Source organism: Spironucleus salmonicida, chromosome 7 (genome assembly GCF_000497125.1).
Source record: "Spironucleus salmonicida strain ATCC 50377 chromosome 7, whole genome shotgun sequence".
In the NCBI taxonomy this organism is placed as follows: domain Eukaryota; phylum Fornicata; order Diplomonadida; family Hexamitidae; genus Spironucleus; species Spironucleus salmonicida.
Window position 1 is genome coordinate 162,551 of NC_090602.1, and position 23,110 is coordinate 185,660.

The following is a 23,110-nucleotide window of genomic DNA, read 5'->3' on the forward strand; positions in this document are numbered from 1 at the left end:
TAAAATGAAAGTGGGTATTATAATCGAGGACATGGATCACCTGGACATAATATCCTTACCTAACTCTACTATATATACAGCAGATTCGTTTATATACACTACTAATACCAATATTCTTAATCTAGCATAACTTGATTTTTAGGCTAACGATGTAATAATACTTATAAATCCATCGCAAATTTTATCAACAAATGATCTGCATCCATTTATAATTTAAATTGATTTTTAACTTAATATATTGACTGTCCTTACTAATCCAAAACTCTCTACAGTTCCATTAATTATCTCGCTCGACGACGATGTTCTTACAGTAAAAATTTCAGAAAATTTTGCTGCTCCAAAGCAACCTTGCGAAATTGCTTATCATGACATTGAGTTTTTATAATACGATGATTAAACTGTAGTTTTTACACCAATTCAGCAATAAGAGGATGCTTTGAAACTAGCATTTTAAGGTATTCGATTACCACTAGATTAAGAATGGAATTACTTCTAGTTGAATGACTATCCCAATATATAATAGTAAGTCATTGGTAGAAAACTTCAAATTAATGGTGCGAGGGGGTAATTTTATCGTAATGAATTATAACAAGACTACTATTATTGTGAGGAAAAGTCAGTGTTTTCATTAGCAGAGCGGATTATAGCTTTTAAAGATTCAGTTCACCATGCGCGTATTAGTTATTCTCTCATAAAATGTGAAAGGTCAAAAAGCTAGCTGATTTATTGTGATGACTCAAATATTTAAGAAATGCAAAAGTGTGAAAAGCTAACCATTTTTGGATCTTAAAGTCTTATAAAAATTCAAAAAAATATTACTCCAAAGTTCGGTAAATCCCTTCTATCACGAATTGAAAAATTTCCTTGTTTTGAATCCTGTGTGGTTAACACACATCCATATCACAGTTCACATGCTGCAGTATGGGCAAAAGAGATGGCAGATGATATAATATTGATGACAGAGTAAAAATTAGAACAAAGTCATAATTTTTTAAAATTTATCGATTTCTGGCCAGATTTCTTCGATTTCTATTTCAAGAAGGAAGTTGATAGTCTGGTATAATTAGACATATTTTAAAATGAGAAAATAATGCCCGTTTATGTAAAGCGGGAAATTTTTTTACAAGATATCGGGGACATTTCTGGAGGAATCAAGACACGACAATTATTGTATAAATTTAGATGTGAATAATTTAGTATAGCTTTAGATTCCTATGAGTATGAAATTGGAGTTTAGTTTTAAGAGTTTAACTCGGATTTTAGTTTCATCAGCTAGAATTTATCATGTTTTTACAAGCTATTTGAATTTAATTATGAAAAAATGCCGCCATGTGATCCAAATGAGTGGAAATCATTGAATATCTCTGCAAAAACTGTTGGTTAATTAGTAGAAATTTTAGAAAAATAAGGAATCGGTATAAGTAGTTTGTTTTCATCTGTTGGCAAATTTTTATGGCCTGGTAGTTCTAATACTTAGTTATCTCCAGGAATGGAAATTGTAATAGATACTGAAGATGGTGAAGAACTTCCTAATGTGATAATTGAGTGAAATAAATAGCTCACCAGATTACCCAAGCAAAATATGTAATTATTTATCCTATAACAAGTGCAAAAATTGAATCTATAGACTGATCAAATATGAAAACTAAAGTACCAGGGCCAAATGAAAGTGTACGCCTAAATTCTTATACATCGAGGTCTTGTACACCAATATGTAAAGCTATTAAACCATATATATAAGGAAGAAGAAACTATTTAAAACCAAGTAATATAAGTGTTTTGCTAGATTATAATAATGTGTCTTTGAGGGCTTATTTTGAGAATTTTTTGACAGCAAAGAAAAATGCAATTCCAGCACAAACGAACCCTAAAGGCTCAGGAAGTTCTTGTAATAGTTTAAATGAACCTTATATAGCATAAGGAAAGGCAGGTCTTATCCCTGGTATAAGAGATAATAGTAATGTAACGATAGTCATTATAAACAAAGGATGCAAAACGATAATTAACACTTATTTATTATAAGAATTTTAAACTTTATGTTAAGCTATTATTACTTGAGCCTCCGAATCTTTGGTAATTGTAAGTTGATCCACAAATTATTCTTCATGGTGCACTTCTTAATTTCCATCTACATGTGGAGGTTCTACGACTTTAACCGGAGGTTGATATAGGTAATAATATAGCGGCAATAAAATAAAGGCTCCTAATCTAGATATATAATGAAATTTATTTGTTAATGGAATAAAGATAGAGTTAGAGTCGGCAAGTAATATAGGACCAAAAAATCTTTTAGGATATAACCAGTATAAAAGAAGCATTACAACTGAGTGTACGAACCAGATTCCGATTAATTTCCAGTCTATAATAGTAATACCAATCCATGAATTAGTATTAAGAAGAATTATAGGATAAAGGCCAGAATATATAAAATTATAAACCATTGGCAATAAGTTCTCCGGAAACAACTTCACACAACCGATAATAACACCTATTAGAAATGTGCCTATAGTTGGTATAAGATTTGGTAAAGAATCAATAAAAATATTATTAGTCATTTTTTAATACGTATCCTAATTGATATATAATTAGATTCATTTATTTTGTTAATCAAGAATCTTTTAAATTTCTACAAATTTTATTCTAACTATATTTTTGATATATAAATAAGAAGCTCAGCGAAACAAACTTACCTAAAGGTTATGTTAATGCATATATAGAAAGTCACTTTTCTGGTAATAGTTAATTTTATTCTTCCTAATTAAGATTTTATTCCGGAAGATTCTAACTTTTCAATTCAAGATATTATGTTATTTTAGCGATTACATCATTTTCGTCATCGGAAATAATAAAATCCTCAAAGGTTGATTAATTAGGTATTTTGAAAAATATTGTTAGAAACTCATCGCTAAGTTAATCTAAATTACTTTATGCTTAATCGGCGCCTATATATTTGGCAAGAGTATTACGTAGCCAGCGGTTTTTCTTACTTCTTCCAGAAAATGGATCACCAAAATGCTTTTGTACCTTAATAAACTCTTCTGGTTCTTTAATAAAGAATTTATAGTCTGGCACAGTCATTCTTTATTAATACACAGTTATTCTTAAGGGTGATAATTAAGTATACTCTTACAGGATGGCTTATATAGTCTCCATCTCATCTTACGAAGAGCACTTTTCAAAATATTTATTTCTTAATTTTCTCCTCTCTTTAAGAGTCATTTTTTATTTTTCTTAATCATCATATTAATTATTATTATGATTATCGGAATAATTATCATAATCATCTCTATTATACTAATTCCTATCAATGCTTCTATCAGTTGTTTTGTACTAACCTCTTTTGTTAAGATCAAATGATTGATGCTTTTTCTAATTCTTAGTCTTTCTCTGGTCTCCCATATAAAAGAAGTGAAATATATTATTTTAATTAGATAATTATATATTAAATCATAATCTCATTAATCAACTCTAAGACATTCTAATTAACTACCGCTTAATAAATAAGTAAAATTTCCATTTATTGCACTGTTTTAGCATCCTATCCCACATATATAACACATTACTGGTTTTAGATTAGATTTTTACCACATATAACATCTTCCATCGTTACCTGTAGTCACAAACATATTTTCGCCTAGACTGATGCTTTAGACAGCTTTATCATGTTTTTTTAATTATTCAATTTAACTAGTAAATCTAATATCTGTCACATTTATATAATTTGTATCATTTTCTAAGAAAAATACATTATTACAATCCGTTCTAACTTTAACAACAGGTTTACCGGATTACGCTATTAGTTGTGATGATTTCGGAGCCCGAGGGTCAAAAATTCTAATTTCTCCAGTTTCAGAACTAACTAAAAATGTATTTCCTAAATACTCACATACATCCTAAGCGGATTTTTCACTGACGGCGGTAATAGAAATAGGTTAATTGCGAGATAAATCGTACAGAGCTAACAGTCCATCTGATGATGTAGCTGCACATAAATGTGGTTAATTTTTTGGAATAGAAATCGATAATACTGGTGATTATGTTCTGAAATCAGGTTTTAGTGATTAAATCAAATTAAGGTGGCCATATTCATATTTGTATATTCTTAAGCAATCTGAAGATGTGAGAATAAGATCAGGGTTTTGTGGTAGAAATTTAATTGAAGTCGGTGGAAAATGAATAGGGGTTGATGCAAGTTGCTAGAATGGATTATAATGCTGTTAACTAAATCGTGTTAAAGTAAGATTATTTGGTTATTCTAAATCAAAAGATGAGGTTACAATATGTTAATCATTAATATCTAACGCAAATTAGCGTTAAGAAAATTAGTTTCTATATACTTTTTATTCTTGCATTTCTTATAACAATACTTAGATTAATATATAATAAATATAATATTTATAAAATTTGCAAATTCTAAAATGAATAGACCAACAACAGCTCCTCCTGCACTACGCAAGCTCACTAATTTTAGAGGTATAAACCAAGATATACTTGCAGAAAATACAGCTAATAAGCTGGAAATAGTTTAGGAAGACCAGCAAGCTGTTTCTAAACTTTTAAATCATAAATTAGACTAGAACAAGTTCATCATTCAAAAGTTAAGTGGCGAAAACAAGGAAATTATGACTTTTCTCAAGGCTTCTGGCAAGAATTTTGGCCTTCCTCCAGTACCAAAAGGCGATTAGCAGCTTTAACTTTCTGTCATTAAGGGCCCTACTTTATCTATCTTATCTGCATAAATTAAAGATATGGAACTAAATCTGGACAAATACACACATAAAAAACGGCTAAATTTTGGCAAAATTAAACAATTAGATGACAATATAAACCTTCTAACAAAAGAAATCGACCGCCCTGAACCAGTTGTTGAGCGAGCTTTAAAGCAAGTGCGGGATTTAGAAAACCAACTTGACGATGCGTCAATAAAAGAGAAAGAAGCATATTCAATCTAAGATACATTCAAAACAATTATAAACAAGCTTAAACGTGAGAGCTTGCGATTCGAAAAAGAGCTTGAATTCTCGGATACATAAAGTAAAATCTAGGAGTAAGATATCGCTTAATTGACGATTTACACTAAAGAGGCAGAAGATGCAGCAGTTCTTACATAGGCCTAATGTGAGTCCTATAGAGGCCAGCTTTCCCAGCAAAAATAGACTAGAAAACAAGCACTTGATGAAAGACGTCACGAAGTAGAGCTTATTATTGAGCAGGAAAGGGCTGCAGAAAAGCTTAAACAAGAATCCTAACTAATAGATTACCATAAAAACATCAACTACGAGGAGGAGGATTTTGATGTCGAAAAATGTATTTTGAACGAGCAATTTATGCAAAAATAACTCACCAAAATACGGGATTTGGCAGGAATTGATGACCTTGACTAACTCGTCAAAAAATCAGTAAATTAGGCAAAAGTCCAAGAGGAACTTTAGGAGAACACAAAAGAGTCACAGGACAAATTGAGCGAAATCTCAAAAGAGGTTTCAGGGTTGAAAATTTAGCTATAAGATGCCTCATTTGCAGCAGATTCTATGGGAAATCGTAGGCTAATTGACAGGCTGAAATAGCAAATTCAAGAGGAAAGATTTAGGGTCTCTGCTGTTCAATTGCACAGTTAATAGGCTGGAGTGTACTTCAATTAATTACAACGCGGAATTCATCATATTTTAGAACTACTAATAATTATTTAGACAGTGTCCGATCTTGACATTTAGTCGTTGTCGACAAGTAACACAGAGGACTTAAAACCGAGAATTTAGTGCATTAGTGAAAAGATTTGTGCGCTGATGGAGGTCGTAGACTAGTAGCAAATTGCAGCCAGTTCGATGAGGGTAAGTAGAGTCACTAATTGTGTTGAAGTGAATTTAGAGGAAGATGCGATTGACCTTGTTCAGGATGACTGGGATGGTAGTGGTCTAACTGTTGGAAAGAGTAGTGCGGTGAGTGTTGAGAGCTTTATTTAGCCCGTTTAAAAGGATGAAAACGAGTTCGATAAAGTCAGGAGGGAATAAAAAGAAAGGACCAGGAAAATAATCGAAAGTTAGAAAAAAGAGGAATACTGAATAAAAAGTTTCACTAGAATAATTCATATAGCTTGTTGATAGCAATTTCAGTATCCCCATTTGAAAGGAACAATGCATCTATAATGAAGTTATCTGAAAAGCGTAGGTTCATATCATGAATGAGAGAAAGCTGAGGATAGTATTATTACATTAAATAATCATAATCCAGGTCAAGTTAACCAATTTTTGGTATTTAGAGACCTTTATTAAGAAGTTCTAGCCAGAACCTGTATGGGTTCGGTTAGGATTGAAGAAGAATCAGAAGTCCGGAACCATCATAATATAGATTATCAATAGCATTTGCATTTGATAATAATTATTTTATTTTATTTGAGTTTATAAGAAGATTAAAATCTTTATTATTTCCTAGAATGAGATCGAATTCTTTAGCAGTTTAGTGATATTTTTAGAGAAAAATATTTACATGATTTTAAAGAATTTATACTAATTCTGACTTTTTTTTTAAGAGTTTATATAGTTAGTATTCAACTTAAAGATCTGATTTGAATTATTAAAGATCTGAAAGTTGATTAGTCATAGGGCTCAGTATCTCTCTTATTTCATGTTAATTGAAGAATTTGTCGAAAATTAATTGATCATAAAGAAATAACTCCATATCTGTTTACTTAATATTATAGTACTCTAGACCGTCTACATATTATTTTGGCCAGTCCATTAGAAATGTCTATTAATTATAATCGTAAAATATATATATAGATATAGTTTCCCATTTGCTTGAGATACGAGTATAAAGTAATCCTTACTACTAAATTAAAGCTCTAAGATAGTCTTTAATATAAAAATAAATTAAAAATGTTATTGTAATTTTCAGTAGAAATTAATAAATTGCTAAAAATAAGTAACTCCAACCCTCAGAAAATCACTTGCCATATTATCTATAAATAGTTTTCTCATATTATTTACCATTAACAAAATTGGTATATTCTCTACTAATACCAGTGTTGCCAAAGCCGATGGGGAATCTTTCAGGTACGTGATTATGTGTTCTACTAGTTTGGGATTCCCAAACATCGTTTTTATTACCTTATGCAATGTTCCAGCCAAATTTAATTTGTGAAGCATTTCTGTAAGGTGCCTTGAAATCTTCAGGTTGCATTCTATTACGCCAAGCATTCGCATTAAAAGGACACAATAGCTTCTTCTCACCAGGACCTAATTCTTTGTTATTCTTGGGATATTTTTTAGGATATGTAGCATCCACCTGCGTAATGTTGCCTTCAAATGAACGAGGTCTATCTTCCTTTTTCAAGGTTGATTTTTTACGAGTTTGTTCTAATTTAAGTGAATCATCTAGACGTGTTAACTCATGAGGTTAAGGCTTGACTGATACTTCCATACCTCGTCTCGTGACCTTCATAGATTAGGTAGAATGGTCTTATTCTACTAAAGGAGCAGCTCTAAAGATTTTATTTGCAGTATCCTGATATTTACTCATATTTTTTGTTTTTAAATGAATATGTTCAGTAACACAGCAAGATGAGTTAAGCTTAGTATGATCACAGTTGCAGGTCATTTTAGTGGAATGATTTTGCGGACAAAAGGGGATTTCAAAGAATGTACTAATTAATATATTCTACCTATCATTCTATAGAAAATCTAATATTAAATTACATATTTATCTAATATTACATTTACAGTATGTAATTTTGAATCTAAATAAGATTAACGATAACATTATATGATATTATATATTGGATTTTTCAATCTTATATATTTGCAATTTTATATGTTTGACGTCAATATTATCAATATATTTTATTATACTGTGCAATTCTTTAATGAATAGATAGATATTTTTAGTTCATAATAGGATCACTATTGCGTATTATAGTATTTTCTGCAATACATATTCATATTCAATACAAAATTTTTAATTTAAATCAGGTTCGATAATTAAAATAAATATATTTAAAATACGTGACAAACATTAACATACTATTCAACATCCACATATCTTGTTTATGTATTAAAAATATCCTCATTCAAACTCCAAGCCACATTTTCATTATACCTTCCCTTCCATCTTCTGCCAAAAACTGTAAAATCTCGTCACCTGATATTTAACAAACTAAATTAGTGACAAATTTGGAGTAAACAGTAATAATAGTTTCATTTTTAATGCTAAAACATTCGTTCAGAACACTACAAACCGATTTATTGATAGATTTAGATGCCAGTTTCTCATAGTTTATTTCAATTTCTTAAATTTAAAAATGAAATCTGTTAACTCTATTTGGCTGCTTAATTACCTTTCCTGGCTTAAATTAAAGAGTTTATTTATCAAAAAATGCACATAAACTGGTAATTTAAGGAACGATTAAGTCCTCAAAAGGGTCGATTAGTGGTTGTATTTAAGAAAAATTTACTATTTTAGCATCAGAAAATTCTATACCTGAAAAGAATGGCGAATAATAAATATCACGTTTTTAAGCGTGTTTTTATATAAATTCTACTTTTTAAACTGTAAACGTAATCCCCATCATAAGTTTAGCCTGATTTTTTTAATATGGCGATTTTAATGCAATTTCAGAACTATTGTGAATAACTTATTATTATAAGGTACTGCTAAGAATAAGTGTTTCTCCATAGTTTGGTTTGGAATCAAATGTAACGGGCTTGAGCTAACTAATCTCTGCTGTTGTAAGATTTGTATTTTTGAAATTAAAATATCGCATTAATGTAGATGATTACTTTTTAAGGTAAAATTCAATATCTTGAACGTTAAGAGGGGAATTAAAATTTATTTATGTAATTATAAATGCAAAATTTAGGTGACGAACGAGTGATCCAGGTTTTATCGTACATATATCAATGCATGGATCATCTACATATGTAATATGATGCGGAAGTGTTATAGACGGTGGAAGAACAAAATGTTGTGGGAGAGCATCTTATGTAATAGGATATGGAATTTTTGCACGTAATGAGTGTAATGCAGCTGAAATCGAGGGAGTTGCAAATGCACTGCGCAAAAAATTATTTAAGGCATCATGAAGTGTATTAAGCTTGTCATAGTAAGTAATAGATACTTGAGGTGTATTATAAACAGAATGTTACATAAACTCTGTGTATAATTAAAAAATTTACTGCAAAAGAGCTTCGCTGCTCATTTTGAAAATGTTCAATATCTATATACCGTATAATATCCGTGTTCTCCAGGATGGACTGCGAGATTCAGAAAATCGCACAGCTGCTCAACCCAGCGCAGCTGGACCTTTCGGCCGAGATAGTCAAGCATACTGAGTCAAGAATGGCTCAGCTGGTTTTCGAGAACGCAGTGCTCCGTGACGACATCGCGGACCTGCTGCGCGAGAAGGCACGTCTGGTGCGAGGCATACAGGGGAGCCAGGAATCGGGGCAGCAGGGCGGATGGACTATCGCCGGGACCCAAGCGTCCACAGATATTCCTGGCGAGGTGGACTGCCTGCAGCACGCGCTGGGTTCGCTAGGCTGGGCGCAGTTCGACGCTGGCGTTCTGCGGTCGTTCCGCCTCTAGCGCAGCATCGACCATATGCTAGGCAGGGAAAGTGCGGGACCGGTGCACAGCCTGGAGGATATTGCTGCCTTCTGCCGAGTCGAGTGATGCTATAAGAAAGTGAAGTACGCGAGTATGCATATAATAAGTCAAAACACCACCGAAAAATGACAAGTTTAACCCACTACGACCTTGCCACGCTTGCCGACGCAGACTAGATCCGGACCCTCATCAATCCCGCCGGTACCTGTACGAAGCAATCCACCTAGAATGTGGATGTGACCCTAATCCTCCAGTCGCCCGTGATCCCGCTGCCAGTCAAGATCCTGAACCTGAAGCCCGCAGCAGACTAGCAGCGGCTAGCACATGACACGTTAATGAACTTCCTCAACGCGTCATTCGAGCAGCGTGTGAATGGTAACGCGGTGTAGCTACTGAAGGAGTCCGAGGACGGCATCACTTCCACCCTGGGCACGGTCGGCTCGACGCTCGACGCGAACCCCCATAACATCGTGTTCCCCTTTCACCGCACAATCGCCCACTACGCCTTCTACTACAAGTGGCTAGCAGTGGTAGACTACTTCCTCCGCGAGGACCTCCTCCGGGACATTACTTCGCCAGACAGCGTGGGCATGACGCCCCTCGACCTGTACTATGTCAACTACCGCGAGCTCGCCCAGCACATCGATCTCGACGACGTTAAGCACCCCCAGCACCCATCTGCCCTCAAGCGGCATGGCACCTGGTGGCGCGACCAGTAGCTCTACAAGATAGCTTGCCAGAGCGGGATGCTGCAGAACATCAGCAACGCAATCGCGATCCAGGTGCCCGCACCCTCCAAACCCCATAAGGAAGGCACGCCGGAGATCATGGGCGTAAAGGAGCTTCTGACTGTGCTCTTCGCGGCAATCGGCGGCACCCCCACCCAGAAAGCCTACTCCCCACTGGTCAACCTCAGGCTCTGGCCGGTGGATCTATACTGATATTTGAATCATTCAACTAATTTTTTTAATAATATTACTTATCCTTATTTATATTTAATTTTAACTGTCTTTATAAGTTTAAAATATCAAAGAATCGAGTTATTTTTATCCTTACGTTTTAAATTTTAAATATATTTCAGATCTATATTAAATAATACTTGAATTAGGCTATTATGATGTTTTAAATTAATATTTAACTAAACAAATAAATATTATCACAGATATGAATACACAATAAATAATTAAATACTATATAATTATAAATGCTATATAAATTTTTTCACTTTAATGGATGAATTTATTTAAGAAGCAACCAATTTTTATAAACTCCCTAATGTAATTCCAAATGCATCAATTACTGCAGCTGGATATTAAATGATAAAAGATTATAATAAAAATGGTAGAATATATAATAGTAAAACGGATGATTTCGAAATGAAAGCAAAAGAAATTTTAAATAAGTTTAAAGCCATGCCCAATTATGTATGACTGTCTAATTTTTCTCACTTCATAATTTATTGTAAAGTTCATCAATAATACATTCTAGATCTATAGCCCCATTAGGGAACTATAAACTTTCTTCTTATGTATATTTACATATAATTTATTTTAAAAGGCCTTTAACTTCAGGAAGTTATAGTATTTTTTTTAAGTCTAACTAGGATGAAATATTAGTAGGTTTATCTGATAATTCCTATCTAAATTTATTATAAGAATTAAATAATTTATTTTCACCTAAGTACTATTTAAGTAGACCATTTATGATTTAAGTAGTATTAATCATTAAAACTTATTCCAACATATTATATAATATAGTATATAAATTACTCATACTTTTTATGGAATAGAATGAAACTCAGATATAATTCACTGACCGTTTAATATAATTAAGAAAAGAAATCCAAATTTAACGAACTAAATTAGTAAAAATGTAAATTAAGTAAGAATTTATAGATGGAATCTCACAAACGGATAATTTATAATATCACTAGTTCATGAATGAAAAAGCAATTTAGTATAATTAAAATTCTGATGAATATTAAATTTCTGAAGTAGGAACATAAACACCATCCAGTAGAGTTCAACAAGCAGTACAAACGATTATTCCGTAAATAACTGAGAGTACGACAATTACTAATTTTTATGATTTATTCCCCTAGTATAAAGAAGAAAACTTCTTAAAACACTAACAGATTTAGTAATAAAAAGATTAACATTAATTCTCAATACTCTCTACCGTATAGGAAGGAACAAAATACTGGGACTTATAGAAAACTATAACTAATAACAAATCTTGCTACATAATAGATGGAGTTAAGCTGCCAGTATATCGAAAACTGAGCTAGTCTAGTTTTAAGTGAATTACTGCATTGGAATGTATAATTCTGACCAACTTTATTTTCTAAATGCTAGTAAAACATTAATTACTTAAATTATATTTTCCCTCCAAAATATAATTATTATATAAATTTAATCGTTTAATACCAAAAATTTTTACAAAATGTCACTATACTCTACCCATAATCTGTCATTCCACTCCTCAGCGCCCTCAGTAACAGAACAAGATACACTATCCACCGCTATAGAAAAACTACGTCAAAAAGCTCTCATTCTATAATCACGACAAAGAACTGTTTTAGATGATTATGAAAACTCTGAGAGAAGAATGAATTAACTGAAAGATGCAGTTAATGAATCAGAGGAACGGAACATACGATTAACAAAGAAAATCTAGCATTATAAATCTACTCTTTAGGACTAAATTGCAGAAGGACTCGACTAACACTAAACAAAGTTAGAAAATGTTTAAACGGAATTAGAGCAACTGAAGGAAAGAAATCACTAATTAGAAAATAATAGAAGCTAAATTTGTGAAACTAATATAAAAACGGAAGGTTAACTTTAAATTTAAGTTGCAGAAATTTAGCAAGAAAAAGACGCAGCAAATGCTCAAATTGAACGAATAAAATAAGAAGTTAGAGAATTAATAATCTAGAAAGATAAATTGACGTCAAACTTCAGCGAGCTTACTAATGCAAACGCATCATTGAAAATTACAGTTTACCATTTTATTTTGAAAAAGCTTTCTAAATTCAGTGACGAAAATTATGCTAAGTATGTTGATTAAACTCTTTAAATGAAAAAAATAAGTAATCAATAAGCACAAAATCTTATAAATAGCTAGAATAACGACTTTTTGACGGAAATTCTTCTCCAAAAATTTGATTACGGAGACGATTGGACGTAGGAGCAAAAACGTCCAAAAGTAGATTCAAATTTGCAGGTAAATCAGCCTAGTCGTAACATGTTAACTTCTGTCACAATTTTTGATAATAATGATAATGAAACCACCTTTAATCAGTATGTTGCTGAGGAAACAGCAATTTAACGAAAACGATCTGGATCTACTAATTACTCGATTTTAAGGTCAGATCCAGAAGATTCTACAATGAGCTTACGCAATTCACGTGTAAGGAGGGAAATAGATTTTTTAACAAACGATTCACCAGGATAAAAAGGAGGTAGAAAAATAAAAATTTCAGCCAAAAAGGGTCAGAAAAGTATGGAAACCTTCAACTATAAAGGGATGTAAGGTAGTTATGGATATGATAAACCATAGGCAAGAAGGTATTCTGGAAGTTAAGAAGGATCGGGTACACTTAAAACTAAGGCTAGAGATGATATAATGGAAGGATTGAGATGTAAACTTATCGATTTGAGCGAAGAGAAAGGAAGGTTATTGAGAAGGTTAGAAGCAGTTTAAAAAAGTTATACAAGAGGTCCAGACAAGACACTCAGAATGGGTAAAATCAAAGAAGAGATTACTAGAGTTATGAGGGATATGAAATTGCTCAAAGATCGGTTATAAAAGATTAAGAATAAATGATTGATTAGGTTTTGTATATGTTTGACGTTAAATCAAGATGTGTTTGGTTATTCACAAATCATATATAATATTGAGAACAAACCATCAGTTACTCTATAAACCACAAAAACAAAATACATATAAAATTATTATTATATCATAAATAGAGATTAAAGTTATTAAATCTTATCACCACTTCCTCAAGTAATGCCTCTTTGCACTCTTAAACAGATCCTCGCGGAAGCCAAAAAAGGTAAATATGGTGTTGGTGCTTATAATGTCAACAATATGGAGTAGATCCAGGCTATCATGCTTGCTGCCTAGTAGACCAAGTCCCCTGTTATCATCCAATGCTCTCGTGGTGCTCTTAAGTATGCAGATATGATCTATCTTAAGAAACTTATGGAAGCCGCTGTTGAACTTAATAAGGACATTCCAGTTTGTATCCATCTTGATCATGGTGATACCTTTGAATCTTGCAAGAATGCTATTTCTTTAGGTTTTACCTCTGTCATGATTGATGCTTCTCATCATTCTTTTGAAGAGAACGTTAAGATCACTAAGCAGGTTGTTGATTATGCCCACGCCCATGGTGTTTCTGTTGAAGCTGAACTTGGTTAGCTCGGCGGTATGGAAGAAGATATCACTGGCTCTGTCTGCCTCACTAATCCTGAGGAAGCTAAGAAGTTTGTTCAACTTACTGGTGTAGATGCACTCGCAGTTGCGATTGGCACTTCTCATGGTGCTTACAAGTTCCCCATCGGTTCCGACATTAGACTTGCTATTGATTTAGTTGGTGAAATCGAATCTAAGACTTCTGGTATCCCCTTAGTTATGCACGGTTCTTCGTCCATCCCCACTGAACTTCGTGAGAAAGTCAATAAGTATGGTGGTAAGATGCCTGATGCCATTGGTGTCCCCATTGAATCCATCCAGGCTGCTATTAAGCTTGGTATTTGCAAGATCAATGTTGATTCTGACTCTAGAATGGCTATGACTGCTGCCGTCAGATAGGTCTTTGTCGACTAGCCTGACAAATTTGACCCTCGTGATTATCTTGGCCCCGCTCGTATCGCCATCACTGAATGTATCGTTGAAAAGATGAACAAATTCGGTACTGCTGGTCATGCTGGTGATTATACTCCTTACTCTCTTGAAGATGCTAAGGCCATGTATGCCAAGAAGTGAAGTTGACTCTTTATTCTATTAATTTTATTATACATATCTTATAGTAATTTTTAGAAGTTTGAAGGCTAAAACTCCTTAGAGTACTTAGTTATAGTGTTATCACTAAATGAATTAGTTTTATGTAATCTACCTCTTATTTAAGTTGTTTGTTGATTTTTTAATTCACTGAATACAAGTTTCATATTAATAATAAGGTTTTACTAAATATTATATTAAAGTAACGTTATCTCTAGAATTAATCAGCTTTTAAAATTATTATATACTTACTTATCTATGATTTTATTTCGTTAATAAATAAGGTATACTCCTCTTTACTAATTTGTATGTTAACCTGTTAATTCTATCATTGGCGTGTCTATTATCAATATTGCTAGAAGTCGCTGTTTTTAAACAGAAATTAGTAATACTTCAACGATTAAAATTAAATATGATCATTAAATAAAACTAATCCAAAAATATTCGTCCATTATTAAAAATAAAAAATATTTTAATATATATAAATATATATTATTGAAGTTTATCCATTCTAAGAAAAATGCTCTTATGTTTTTCCTTCACCCCCGAAGCTCTCTTGAATTGCTACGGACTTGGAACATTCGCTACTATATAACCTAATGTCAATCAGGTTTGTGTTTCACTGCAACCTGAAAATTCGGAAATTTGTGCACGTTTTCCACATGGAGTCACGGTAACACTTAACATGAACATTGCTCTGACTACAATTTTGACTAATTTTGCATACTCCTCAACCACTGAAATATGTTTCTAGTGCATTCCAGATGGTACGATTATTACAGAAGCACAGTGTGAGTTACTAAAAGACACTGAGTTTGCCTCTATGACACTCGACGGTATTTCAGTTGTTAGTCAGGTACCTATCGGTGCAATTATGACACGTAATAGTAACTTCGACGATTGCTTCGTCCAGGATGCCACCAGTTTCTTCAGCCTCAGTTCAGACTATGCCGATTTTTCACTGAACGCTACCGGACGATGTGATGAGCTATTCAATTAAGGAAAGATCCAGAAGGTTGATGTGCTGATTTTGTTCGAAAATTGGACACGGTATTAGAGAGTTGAACTAATTTAACCGTAATACATAAGGTTTTGGCCCAGTAAGTTCTTTCTCAGTGGCGATAACATGTTCAATTTGATTATCAACCAAACCGTGTAGTTAGCGTAGGTACTTTTCTATATTGAATTGAACGGTGTTCTTTTGAGTACTTCGACTGACTTATCGACCTATAAATTTTTCGACTTCTAATAGTGCTACACAAACTATACATTATAGACTACTTATGACTATTTTGTGATTACCATATCACCAGTGAAGGGGTTCATTGAGATTGAGGAGGCTAAAGTAAGCGGAAATTACAATTAGATAATATTAAGAACTCAGTTTGTATCTAATTTTAACGCCTCTGAAACATACACTTATTAGATTACACCTGAATTTGATCATTTTGATTTTTAAAATCCAGGAAATGTATTTTCTTGTAAATCTGAAGATAATTTATCATTATGTTTGGAATAAAGAGCAAAAATTATAGATTCAGGAGTTTATAATTATCATATAACATTTTAACTAATGCTTTTAAAAGATAACAAGTTAGTATATTCAGGATCGTTTCAAATACCGTCTATAAATGCATCATTCTGTTTAGAAAGCTCGAAAGCAGTTGTTGATTAGGGTTAGATCAAGATTACAGCTAAATTAAGCTCATATTTTAATGAATCTGCAGCTTGTGCGTTTTCTAATCATAATATTATATCTCTTGAATATTTTAATGATAATGAGTATTTATTAACACCTTTATTATTTAGAAAGATGGATTCGAAAGATTTAGATATAACTTTTTTCCCTTGCTCTGGCTATTGTTTATAACACGATGATACGTGTACACCAGTAGATGAGGAGATATGCCATAGATTTTAACTTGATCATGGATAAAAAATTTAAATATCTTATCTAAACTTAGATACAGGTAATTAGATTATTATGATAATTGAAGAAATAGAAAATAAAGATTATGGAGATTTTTTTTAAAAGATGATAATATTTACAGGAGGAATATGTAGTGGTATGCTTTGTGTTGTTATTGGATTTATTATATTTACTAAATTTTAGGCATAAATTTTAAGAAAAATAGAAGAAAAAATAAGACTCAAAGAAGCATAGAAAAAAAAGTTATTAGATGAAGATTGAGTTATAAAATTTAAACATTATTTTATTAATTTATATTATTTTGAGAATTTGAATAATCTCTCTTAAAATCTATTTTGATTTTGGTTTATTTAAATATTCATAAGTATAGATAGCTAGTAAAACATTAATTTTATAATATATAATTATATGTAAATTATTATATTTATTGATAATCTATTTATGTAGTGTGAATATATTAATCATTTTATGACAAAATATAACTGTATTAATAATTGTAGTAGAAGTAAAATTAATATTTATGTGAATAAAGGTTTAATTATTTATTGCTATTAATTTAGAACTATTTAGGATATAAATATTATACTGCTATTTATATGTCATATCTATTGCCAATTTTCCATTCCTCACAATGCCACAGATTGTACGTTATGCTCAGCTGTCTGTTGATGAAGCTAAATGCGAATCAGCTGCACAATAATTGAATATTGCGATGGAAGGACGTAGCAATGATAAGGTTTAAATGATCTCCATTACTCGTCAACTTAATGCGGAGGAACGCTTTGTTTGTGCAAAAATTTTCTAATAGAAATTTGGTAAATCATTGCTTACTGTTCTTAAGGATGAACTTTCTGGTGATTTAGAAGACTTCTTTATTGTTTGTTACTCTGGTTTCTATAACTAATGGGCTCAGTTCGTCTATGATTCTATGAAAGGCAAGAAGATCGACTAAGTTTTCATGGCTGAGATACTTTTCATGATGACCTTTGACGATCTTAAGAAAGTTACTGTAGCATATACTGAATTATTTGGTGCTGATATGAAAGCTGATGTTTTGACTGAAGTGGCAGGTACTGAATTCCATGCTTTATTCTTGTCTTGGTTCGAAAGTGGTAACATCTATGGCGGTGATATTGAAAAGATTGTAGATTATATGGTTGATACTCTTACTGCAACTGATTTCAATGCTCGTATTGTTAACATTTTGACTAAATGCCACTCCAGAGTCTACAGATAGGTATAAGAGCCTTTCAAGCAGAGAACTGGTGATGATTTTATCAATATTCTCAAGAAGAAATATGATGCTAAAAATGAAAAAGTTTTCATGGAATGCCATTATGCTCTCCTTAACCAGTAAGAGTTTATTGCGAGACAGCTCATGCTTGCATTCAAGGGAGCTGGTACTGATGAAGATAAGATGATGCGTGTTACTCAGTTATATTCCGATAGACTTCACGGTGACTCCATTACCCAAGCTTATGCTGCCTATGGTGATATTGAGAAAACTATAAAGGCTGACCTCTCAGGAAAATCCGAAGACCTCGTTCTTGCTCTTTGGGGCTTCTGAAAGTGAAAGATTTAAATCACAAATTTATTTCGTATCTATTTTTAGTCTTATCTGTCTTTAAAAAGTGTATAAACCAGTAATGAAATACTGCGCCAACAATATTAGATTGAATATATGAGGTATCAGTTATATATGCTTCTGTTTTTGATACGATCAATTTATTATCTAAGACAAATACATTTAAAATGTTGTCTTAGGCAACCTCTATTATACTCCCGGAACAATTAATAATAAAATCAGGATTATCACAAAATTTATTAATAATGGTCTTAGAAGTGAGCTAATATGGCAGGTCCCCTTAAAATCCAATTTCGCGAACTCCTAGAAGTACAAAATGCTTACATATTTCTTACGCCAGGAAGAAATCTCCTAAAATATTTATTCGTAAACCTTATAAATAACTGTTCAGTTCTGGTTACAATGCACGTATTTATCGATCATACAATTAATCCATAATTAGGTAATTCCACAGTTATTCTTATTATACTATAATAAATTAATTAAAATTAAAATTTTTCATTATTAAATTTTCAGTTCCAAACCCAAAAACTCTAGGTTCCCTCGCCCTCGCGCTTGACAACACCACATAGCGCTCCAGCCTCACTACTAAATTCCATTTTATGAGTAATGCAAATAAGTTAGACGCCTATTTCACGTAATTTTTGACCAACAAAAATGGCCTTTTCACTGTCCAAATTCGCATCAATTTCATCGAAAAATACTATTTTCGCCCCCCGAATAAGAACAAAAGAGAGAACTAAGCACATTTAAATTAAAGCCTTCTCACCGCCGCTTAAATCGTCGAAATTACGTACTCCATCACCTGGTGGTACCGCAAGAATCTAAACCTTTTCAATCGCTACCGATGTGAGCGAGATGGAGCCTGCACCCTCTGTAAAAAGTTTGTATAATTTGTCTGTTTCAACTTCCATTTTAGCCACGAAATTTGAAAATTTTTCAAAAGCTGTGGAATTGTCAAAATTTGACTGTTTCAGAGTTGTTGTGAGGCTACTTTTGAGCGTTTGATGCGTTTACTAGAGCTAAATAAGTTCTTATTATGCCTATTTGACCTAGTCAACCGCATTCAAATCAATATTTTAAAGCGATATACTATTTAGCGATAAAAGCTCCGCTTTGAGTTCCTGAATACGCTGAGCTTACGAAATTTTAAGTTTCGTTTTGAAATGCATGTCCAGTTGATAAGTTTCCAAGAAAAATATTATCGGATCAGAGGGTTACATTATGAAGGCTTCTAAAAGAAGTTTTGGTGCTTCTGCATTTGATGGTAGCGTTATTTATTTCGTAAAAATTTTTTCTATTAAACCTGTTAGTTAAGTTGTTGAGTAAATAACTGATTACTTTTCTTCTTAAATAGATATTCGTAATAGTTCTGATTAGTCTGAGATGGTAGTCTATAATCTTAGTTTTGATAAAATTTGGCTTTTAAGTTACAACTAAATTTCTTTAAATTTCAATTGTTCGTTAGCTATAGTTTGTAAAATAACGTCATTTTCTATTATTTGTGCATTATTAATTTAATTTTCAGTTTTATTAACACTTAATTATTGCTATATCGCTTAAATTTAACGATTTAGCCTTTAAATATCTGTTTCATAGTCTTAATTATTAATAATCTCAATTTTTTATTCAATAATAATTATTTATTTTTAAATATCTATTTTCTCATCATTTTAAAATGCTTTTTCAACTTTAAGGAACTCATGTCCGGATATTTTCATTTAAGAATAAATAACTTTGAAGTATTCTAGTTTCATCTTATCTATTAATTCTGATTAGCGAATAAATAGCTCGTTTTATACTTCTTCGCCTCTTTCAATTTTAAATAATTTGTCTTTATAATCTTTGATTTACTCTGATAAACTATCCACTTAATCCTATAGTTTAAGTTTATCTAGTTAGGCTATATGCACTTTTTGTTCATGAGCTTTAATTTATACTTCTAAATCTAAGATAATTTAGTTTTATAATTAATCAATTTTAAGCGATAACTATACCGTATTCTACTCCTCTGTATCTAATTATTATTACAACTTATCCTTTTCGTCATCTAAGTCAATAAAATTTAAATCATCTTTCGAATTAGATTTTCCATTTCCTATATTAGCGCTTAGAACACCATTAGGACTGAACATTTTACAGTCAATGGTTACTACACGCATTCCTGTTTGAGATGATAGTTATCTAGGATTTTCATTAGATAATATCGTATTTTTACATACAAAATTAAATAGATTCTCATACCCAGGTTTCTTTTATACAAAATTTGCAAGCATATCTGGTCTATTATTATTAATAATTTTTAAACTTTCTAAAGGAATGAATGTACTAACTGGAAGCTTGCGTAATTTCAGTTCATTTACAGCCTAAATTGCAGTTTCAAAATTATCTACTACATAAGCATGCATAAGACCACCACATGCAAAATTAAGAGCTTTTTAGTGGTTTTTATTTCCAGCCTTCACCCAATCACTAACTATGCCTTTGAAGCCTATAAACTTTTCTCGTAGAATTTATACTATCTTTCGTTGCTAAATTACATTTTTTTGAGCTGTTTATGTCCTTGCTATAGAATCTAGTTTTTAAGATAATGAAATAATCTACTGAGATAAATTTGATGCTCTAAATTAAGCTTTTTAGCGCATTTTTAAGGAAGTTTCAAGGGTTGCTTATGCTGAATTATGATTAGATTTCAATGTAGTAAGTTAATTATCTAAACTATTCAATAATAATTATTTTTATTCTAATTTTTATGATGTATCAGATTTGTTTTCTTAGTGTTTTGAAAGACGCTTTGTATAAGAATCGATCTGTTCACGATACTCAATAAGTTCTTACTTTATTTAATATCGCTTTGTAATATCATCTTTAAATTTATCGTTAAATGAATGAAATAATGGCAAATATGTATCTGGTAATTTAGATGTATCATTGTTTTATTAATCAGCTAAATCTTATAAATTTTTCAATTATGATATTGAATTAACCTTTTAAAGCTCATTATCCTATAACTAATGATTGAACCTACTAATAGACTCTTAAATTATAAGTTATTTTTTAGTAAGTCCTTCATCTAGTTAGGTAAATTTTTTACGTAATGAAATAAGCTCAGATTATTTCATCTCAATTTATTCCGTTTTAAATTGCTATTTCAGTATATCAGTATCAATATCTTAAAGTTATGCCTGCAATGATAAGAGCTCATTTTATTCAGGAAACTACTTCAAATTTTCTTCTAATTGTTTGATTTACTTTTTGTTTTAAATAGCTTATTGAATATATTCATCAGCTTCTAAACTATATAGTTCTTCTTCACAAAGTTGCAGTTATTTTTGATTTTATTCAAACTGTTTTGCTTTTTCAGCTTAGTCTTTTAATCTGATATAATTTTTCCTTTTAACTAAAATTTATTCAGTTAATTGCTATAACTCGTATTTTAATTAATTAATATCTATCGGTGTCTCCTATTCCTATTCAATATCAATTTCAAAAGGATTTTAACATGGTAATACGATTAAAGGTAACTGCTATAAAAAATCTGAATGAGTTAACAAAACTTCGTCAATAAAATATTAATCTAAGTGTTTTTTATATACTACATCACCTATCTTCAATTCTACAGTTGATTCATTCTCAATATTTTTAATTACTGATTCTACAGCAGATATAGCGTTGGATTTACCAGAACCATTCGGCCCTAAAATTGCAGTAAATTAATGTGGAATAGTTAAAGTAACCATATTCTAATATGTTCTAAAATTTTAGATAGAAATAGATTAAAGCATTTGTAGAGATGTAAAAGTAAAATTATAATATATAATATAATAATTAAGTAATAAAATATATTGCAAGATAAAATTAACGTATATACCTATTTTTTATTTAGGGTTAGCAAATATGCTTGTGCTATAAGTTAGATTCAACTAAATATAGATAAACTGGAAGAGAAAAAATATTATAGTTTAGCTAATAAAATATAAAACTCTCACATTCTTTCACGGATTGCAATCAAATCATTTACTATTACTGAACAGCTCAAGCCAGCGTCTCCCAGTTATTTAAGTGCTAACGCATATTTATCAATCTGCTACTGCCATTGTAAGGCCTGTTTTTAAAATTTCACTTCCTAGTCTGCAACTCTCAGTAATGTTTACTCTACAGTTTTTTGATTTGTAATAATAGAGGAGACTACAGAGTCTAGATGAATCTTATCTTACGCTGTCTCAGTACTAAAAGAAGCTAGTGCACCTTTTTGTAAATGTATTAATGTAGCTTTTTCTGTATTAGCTTTCATGGTTTGGTTGTTGAATGCGGCGGTGATTGACATTTTTGGTATTAATAAAATATACTGTATTTAATATTAAGTAACTTATGGAAGTGTCAACCGTGAACCTCAATCTATTTGCGACTCCTACAAAAAGAATTCGCACATGGTATAATTCAAAGCCTTTACCAACATTTGAAGAATTATTTACCCCAAATTAAACCCAATAATATTCAATGAATTAGTTTATTGGTGATCGTTTAGCATGCTCATCTGGAAGTAGGTTTAGATCTGCTAAGATTCCAACGTTTTCTAATCATACATCTGATTCATTCAATGATATTTTGCTGAGAAATCCTGGGGAGATTCCAAAACTACCACCGCCTAAGATCTAGATTTATTAAAATTTTAATGAGTAAAAATGTACAAACTAAATAGTTGAGGAAATTTAACAAGAATAAATTCCAAAGCTAGGACTAAATGATGAAACCATATCTCTTATGAATCAGTTTAGAGATAAAACTAAGATAGCATAGGATATTTTGAAACGATTGAATGCACAAAAGAAAGTATAAGAAACATGTAATTAGATAATAATACGACAAAGATAGTTTAGAAAAAGCAAGGTGCCTGATTTTTGTATGAAGTGTAAGGATCCGATAATTGATTTATTAGTGGCGAGTTAAGGCCTTAGAGATTAGCTTGATAAGTGAAATTGTTA

At 31.5% G+C, this 23,110-nt stretch overlaps 20 protein-coding genes across 20 annotated transcripts; 11 read left to right on the top strand and 9 right to left on the bottom strand. All coding sequences in view use genetic code 6, as the record gives it.

The window, feature by feature from the left end:
• Window positions 1-4: 4 nt before the first annotated feature.
• Window positions 5-1,549, top strand: SS50377_26772 (uncharacterized protein; the record flags this gene model as incomplete). The annotated part of the gene is made up of 1 exon (XM_067910578.1): window positions 5-1,549. The coding sequence occupies one exon, from the start codon at window positions 5-7 to the stop codon at window positions 1,547-1,549; it is 1,545 nt and encodes a 514-aa protein (XP_067761265.1).
• A 10-nt stretch (window positions 1,550-1,559) lies between these two features.
• SS50377_26773 (Transmembrane domain-containing protein) lies at window positions 1,560-2,555 on the bottom strand (the record flags this gene model as incomplete). Its single annotated transcript, XM_067910579.1, has 1 exon — window positions 1,560-2,555. One exon carries the CDS (start codon window positions 2,553-2,555, stop codon window positions 1,560-1,562), a length of 996 nt encoding a protein of 331 aa, XP_067761266.1.
• Window positions 2,556-2,721: 166 nt separating this feature from the next.
• On the bottom strand, window positions 2,722-3,399 carry SS50377_26774 (uncharacterized protein; the record flags this gene model as incomplete). The annotated part of the gene is made up of 1 exon (XM_067910580.1): window positions 2,722-3,399. The coding sequence occupies one exon, from the start codon at window positions 3,397-3,399 to the stop codon at window positions 2,722-2,724; it is 678 nt and encodes a 225-aa protein (XP_067761267.1).
• Window positions 3,400-3,455: 56 nt separating this feature from the next.
• On the bottom strand, window positions 3,456-4,352 carry SS50377_26775 (WD40 repeat protein; the record flags this gene model as incomplete). Its single annotated transcript, XM_067910581.1, has 1 exon — window positions 3,456-4,352. One exon carries the CDS (start codon window positions 4,350-4,352, stop codon window positions 3,456-3,458), a length of 897 nt encoding a protein of 298 aa, XP_067761268.1.
• A 66-nt stretch (window positions 4,353-4,418) lies between these two features.
• Window positions 4,419-6,062, top strand: SS50377_26776 (uncharacterized protein; the record flags this gene model as incomplete). Its single annotated transcript, XM_067910582.1, has 1 exon — window positions 4,419-6,062. One exon carries the CDS (start codon window positions 4,419-4,421, stop codon window positions 6,060-6,062), a length of 1,644 nt encoding a protein of 547 aa, XP_067761269.1.
• Window positions 6,063-6,072: 10 nt separating this feature from the next.
• On the bottom strand, window positions 6,073-6,738 carry SS50377_26777 (uncharacterized protein; the record flags this gene model as incomplete). Its single annotated transcript, XM_067910583.1, has 1 exon — window positions 6,073-6,738. One exon carries the CDS (start codon window positions 6,736-6,738, stop codon window positions 6,073-6,075), a length of 666 nt encoding a protein of 221 aa, XP_067761270.1.
• A 204-nt stretch (window positions 6,739-6,942) lies between these two features.
• Window positions 6,943-7,596, bottom strand: SS50377_26778 (uncharacterized protein; the record flags this gene model as incomplete). Its single annotated transcript, XM_067910584.1, has 1 exon — window positions 6,943-7,596. The coding sequence occupies one exon, from the start codon at window positions 7,594-7,596 to the stop codon at window positions 6,943-6,945; it is 654 nt and encodes a 217-aa protein (XP_067761271.1).
• A 469-nt stretch (window positions 7,597-8,065) lies between these two features.
• Window positions 8,066-9,193, bottom strand: SS50377_26779 (uncharacterized protein; the record flags this gene model as incomplete). Its single annotated transcript, XM_067910585.1, has 1 exon — window positions 8,066-9,193. One exon carries the CDS (start codon window positions 9,191-9,193, stop codon window positions 8,066-8,068), a length of 1,128 nt encoding a protein of 375 aa, XP_067761272.1.
• A 50-nt stretch (window positions 9,194-9,243) lies between these two features.
• Window positions 9,244-9,666, top strand: SS50377_26780 (uncharacterized protein; the record flags this gene model as incomplete). The annotated part of the gene is made up of 1 exon (XM_067910586.1): window positions 9,244-9,666. The coding sequence occupies one exon, from the start codon at window positions 9,244-9,246 to the stop codon at window positions 9,664-9,666; it is 423 nt and encodes a 140-aa protein (XP_067761273.1).
• Window positions 9,667-9,725: 59 nt separating this feature from the next.
• Window positions 9,726-10,541, top strand: SS50377_26781 (uncharacterized protein; the record flags this gene model as incomplete). Its single annotated transcript, XM_067910587.1, has 1 exon — window positions 9,726-10,541. One exon carries the CDS (start codon window positions 9,726-9,728, stop codon window positions 10,539-10,541), a length of 816 nt encoding a protein of 271 aa, XP_067761274.1.
• Window positions 10,542-10,829: 288 nt separating this feature from the next.
• On the top strand, window positions 10,830-11,030 carry SS50377_26782 (uncharacterized protein; the record flags this gene model as incomplete). Its single annotated transcript, XM_067910588.1, has 1 exon — window positions 10,830-11,030. The coding sequence occupies one exon, from the start codon at window positions 10,830-10,832 to the stop codon at window positions 11,028-11,030; it is 201 nt and encodes a 66-aa protein (XP_067761275.1).
• A 440-nt stretch (window positions 11,031-11,470) lies between these two features.
• SS50377_26783 (uncharacterized protein) lies at window positions 11,471-11,902 on the top strand (the record flags this gene model as incomplete). The annotated part of the gene is made up of 1 exon (XM_067910589.1): window positions 11,471-11,902. The coding sequence occupies one exon, from the start codon at window positions 11,471-11,473 to the stop codon at window positions 11,900-11,902; it is 432 nt and encodes a 143-aa protein (XP_067761276.1).
• Window positions 11,903-12,042: 140 nt separating this feature from the next.
• On the top strand, window positions 12,043-13,428 carry SS50377_26784 (uncharacterized protein; the record flags this gene model as incomplete). The annotated part of the gene is made up of 1 exon (XM_067910590.1): window positions 12,043-13,428. The coding sequence occupies one exon, from the start codon at window positions 12,043-12,045 to the stop codon at window positions 13,426-13,428; it is 1,386 nt and encodes a 461-aa protein (XP_067761277.1).
• Window positions 13,429-13,614: 186 nt separating this feature from the next.
• On the top strand, window positions 13,615-14,595 carry SS50377_26785 (Fructose-1,6-bisphosphate aldolase; the record flags this gene model as incomplete). The annotated part of the gene is made up of 1 exon (XM_067910591.1): window positions 13,615-14,595. One exon carries the CDS (start codon window positions 13,615-13,617, stop codon window positions 14,593-14,595), a length of 981 nt encoding a protein of 326 aa, XP_067761278.1.
• A 535-nt stretch (window positions 14,596-15,130) lies between these two features.
• Window positions 15,131-16,801, top strand: SS50377_26786 (uncharacterized protein; the record flags this gene model as incomplete). The annotated part of the gene is made up of 1 exon (XM_067910592.1): window positions 15,131-16,801. One exon carries the CDS (start codon window positions 15,131-15,133, stop codon window positions 16,799-16,801), a length of 1,671 nt encoding a protein of 556 aa, XP_067761279.1.
• Window positions 16,802-17,171: 370 nt separating this feature from the next.
• SS50377_26787 (Annexin) lies at window positions 17,172-18,107 on the top strand (the record flags this gene model as incomplete). Its single annotated transcript, XM_067910593.1, has 1 exon — window positions 17,172-18,107. The coding sequence occupies one exon, from the start codon at window positions 17,172-17,174 to the stop codon at window positions 18,105-18,107; it is 936 nt and encodes a 311-aa protein (XP_067761280.1).
• A 16-nt stretch (window positions 18,108-18,123) lies between these two features.
• On the bottom strand, window positions 18,124-18,561 carry SS50377_26788 (uncharacterized protein; the record flags this gene model as incomplete). The annotated part of the gene is made up of 1 exon (XM_067910594.1): window positions 18,124-18,561. One exon carries the CDS (start codon window positions 18,559-18,561, stop codon window positions 18,124-18,126), a length of 438 nt encoding a protein of 145 aa, XP_067761281.1.
• Window positions 18,562-18,637: 76 nt separating this feature from the next.
• SS50377_26789 (putative chromosome segregation protein SMC) lies at window positions 18,638-21,910 on the bottom strand (the record flags this gene model as incomplete). The annotated part of the gene is made up of 1 exon (XM_067910595.1): window positions 18,638-21,910. One exon carries the CDS (start codon window positions 21,908-21,910, stop codon window positions 18,638-18,640), a length of 3,273 nt encoding a protein of 1,090 aa, XP_067761282.1.
• A 200-nt stretch (window positions 21,911-22,110) lies between these two features.
• Window positions 22,111-22,452, bottom strand: SS50377_26790 (GCN5-like protein 1 (GCN5L1) family member; the record flags this gene model as incomplete). Its single annotated transcript, XM_067910596.1, has 1 exon — window positions 22,111-22,452. One exon carries the CDS (start codon window positions 22,450-22,452, stop codon window positions 22,111-22,113), a length of 342 nt encoding a protein of 113 aa, XP_067761283.1.
• Window positions 22,453-22,496: 44 nt separating this feature from the next.
• Window positions 22,497-23,102, top strand: SS50377_26791 (uncharacterized protein; the record flags this gene model as incomplete). Its single annotated transcript, XM_067910597.1, has 1 exon — window positions 22,497-23,102. One exon carries the CDS (start codon window positions 22,497-22,499, stop codon window positions 23,100-23,102), a length of 606 nt encoding a protein of 201 aa, XP_067761284.1.
• Window positions 23,103-23,110: the final 8 nt, after the last annotated feature.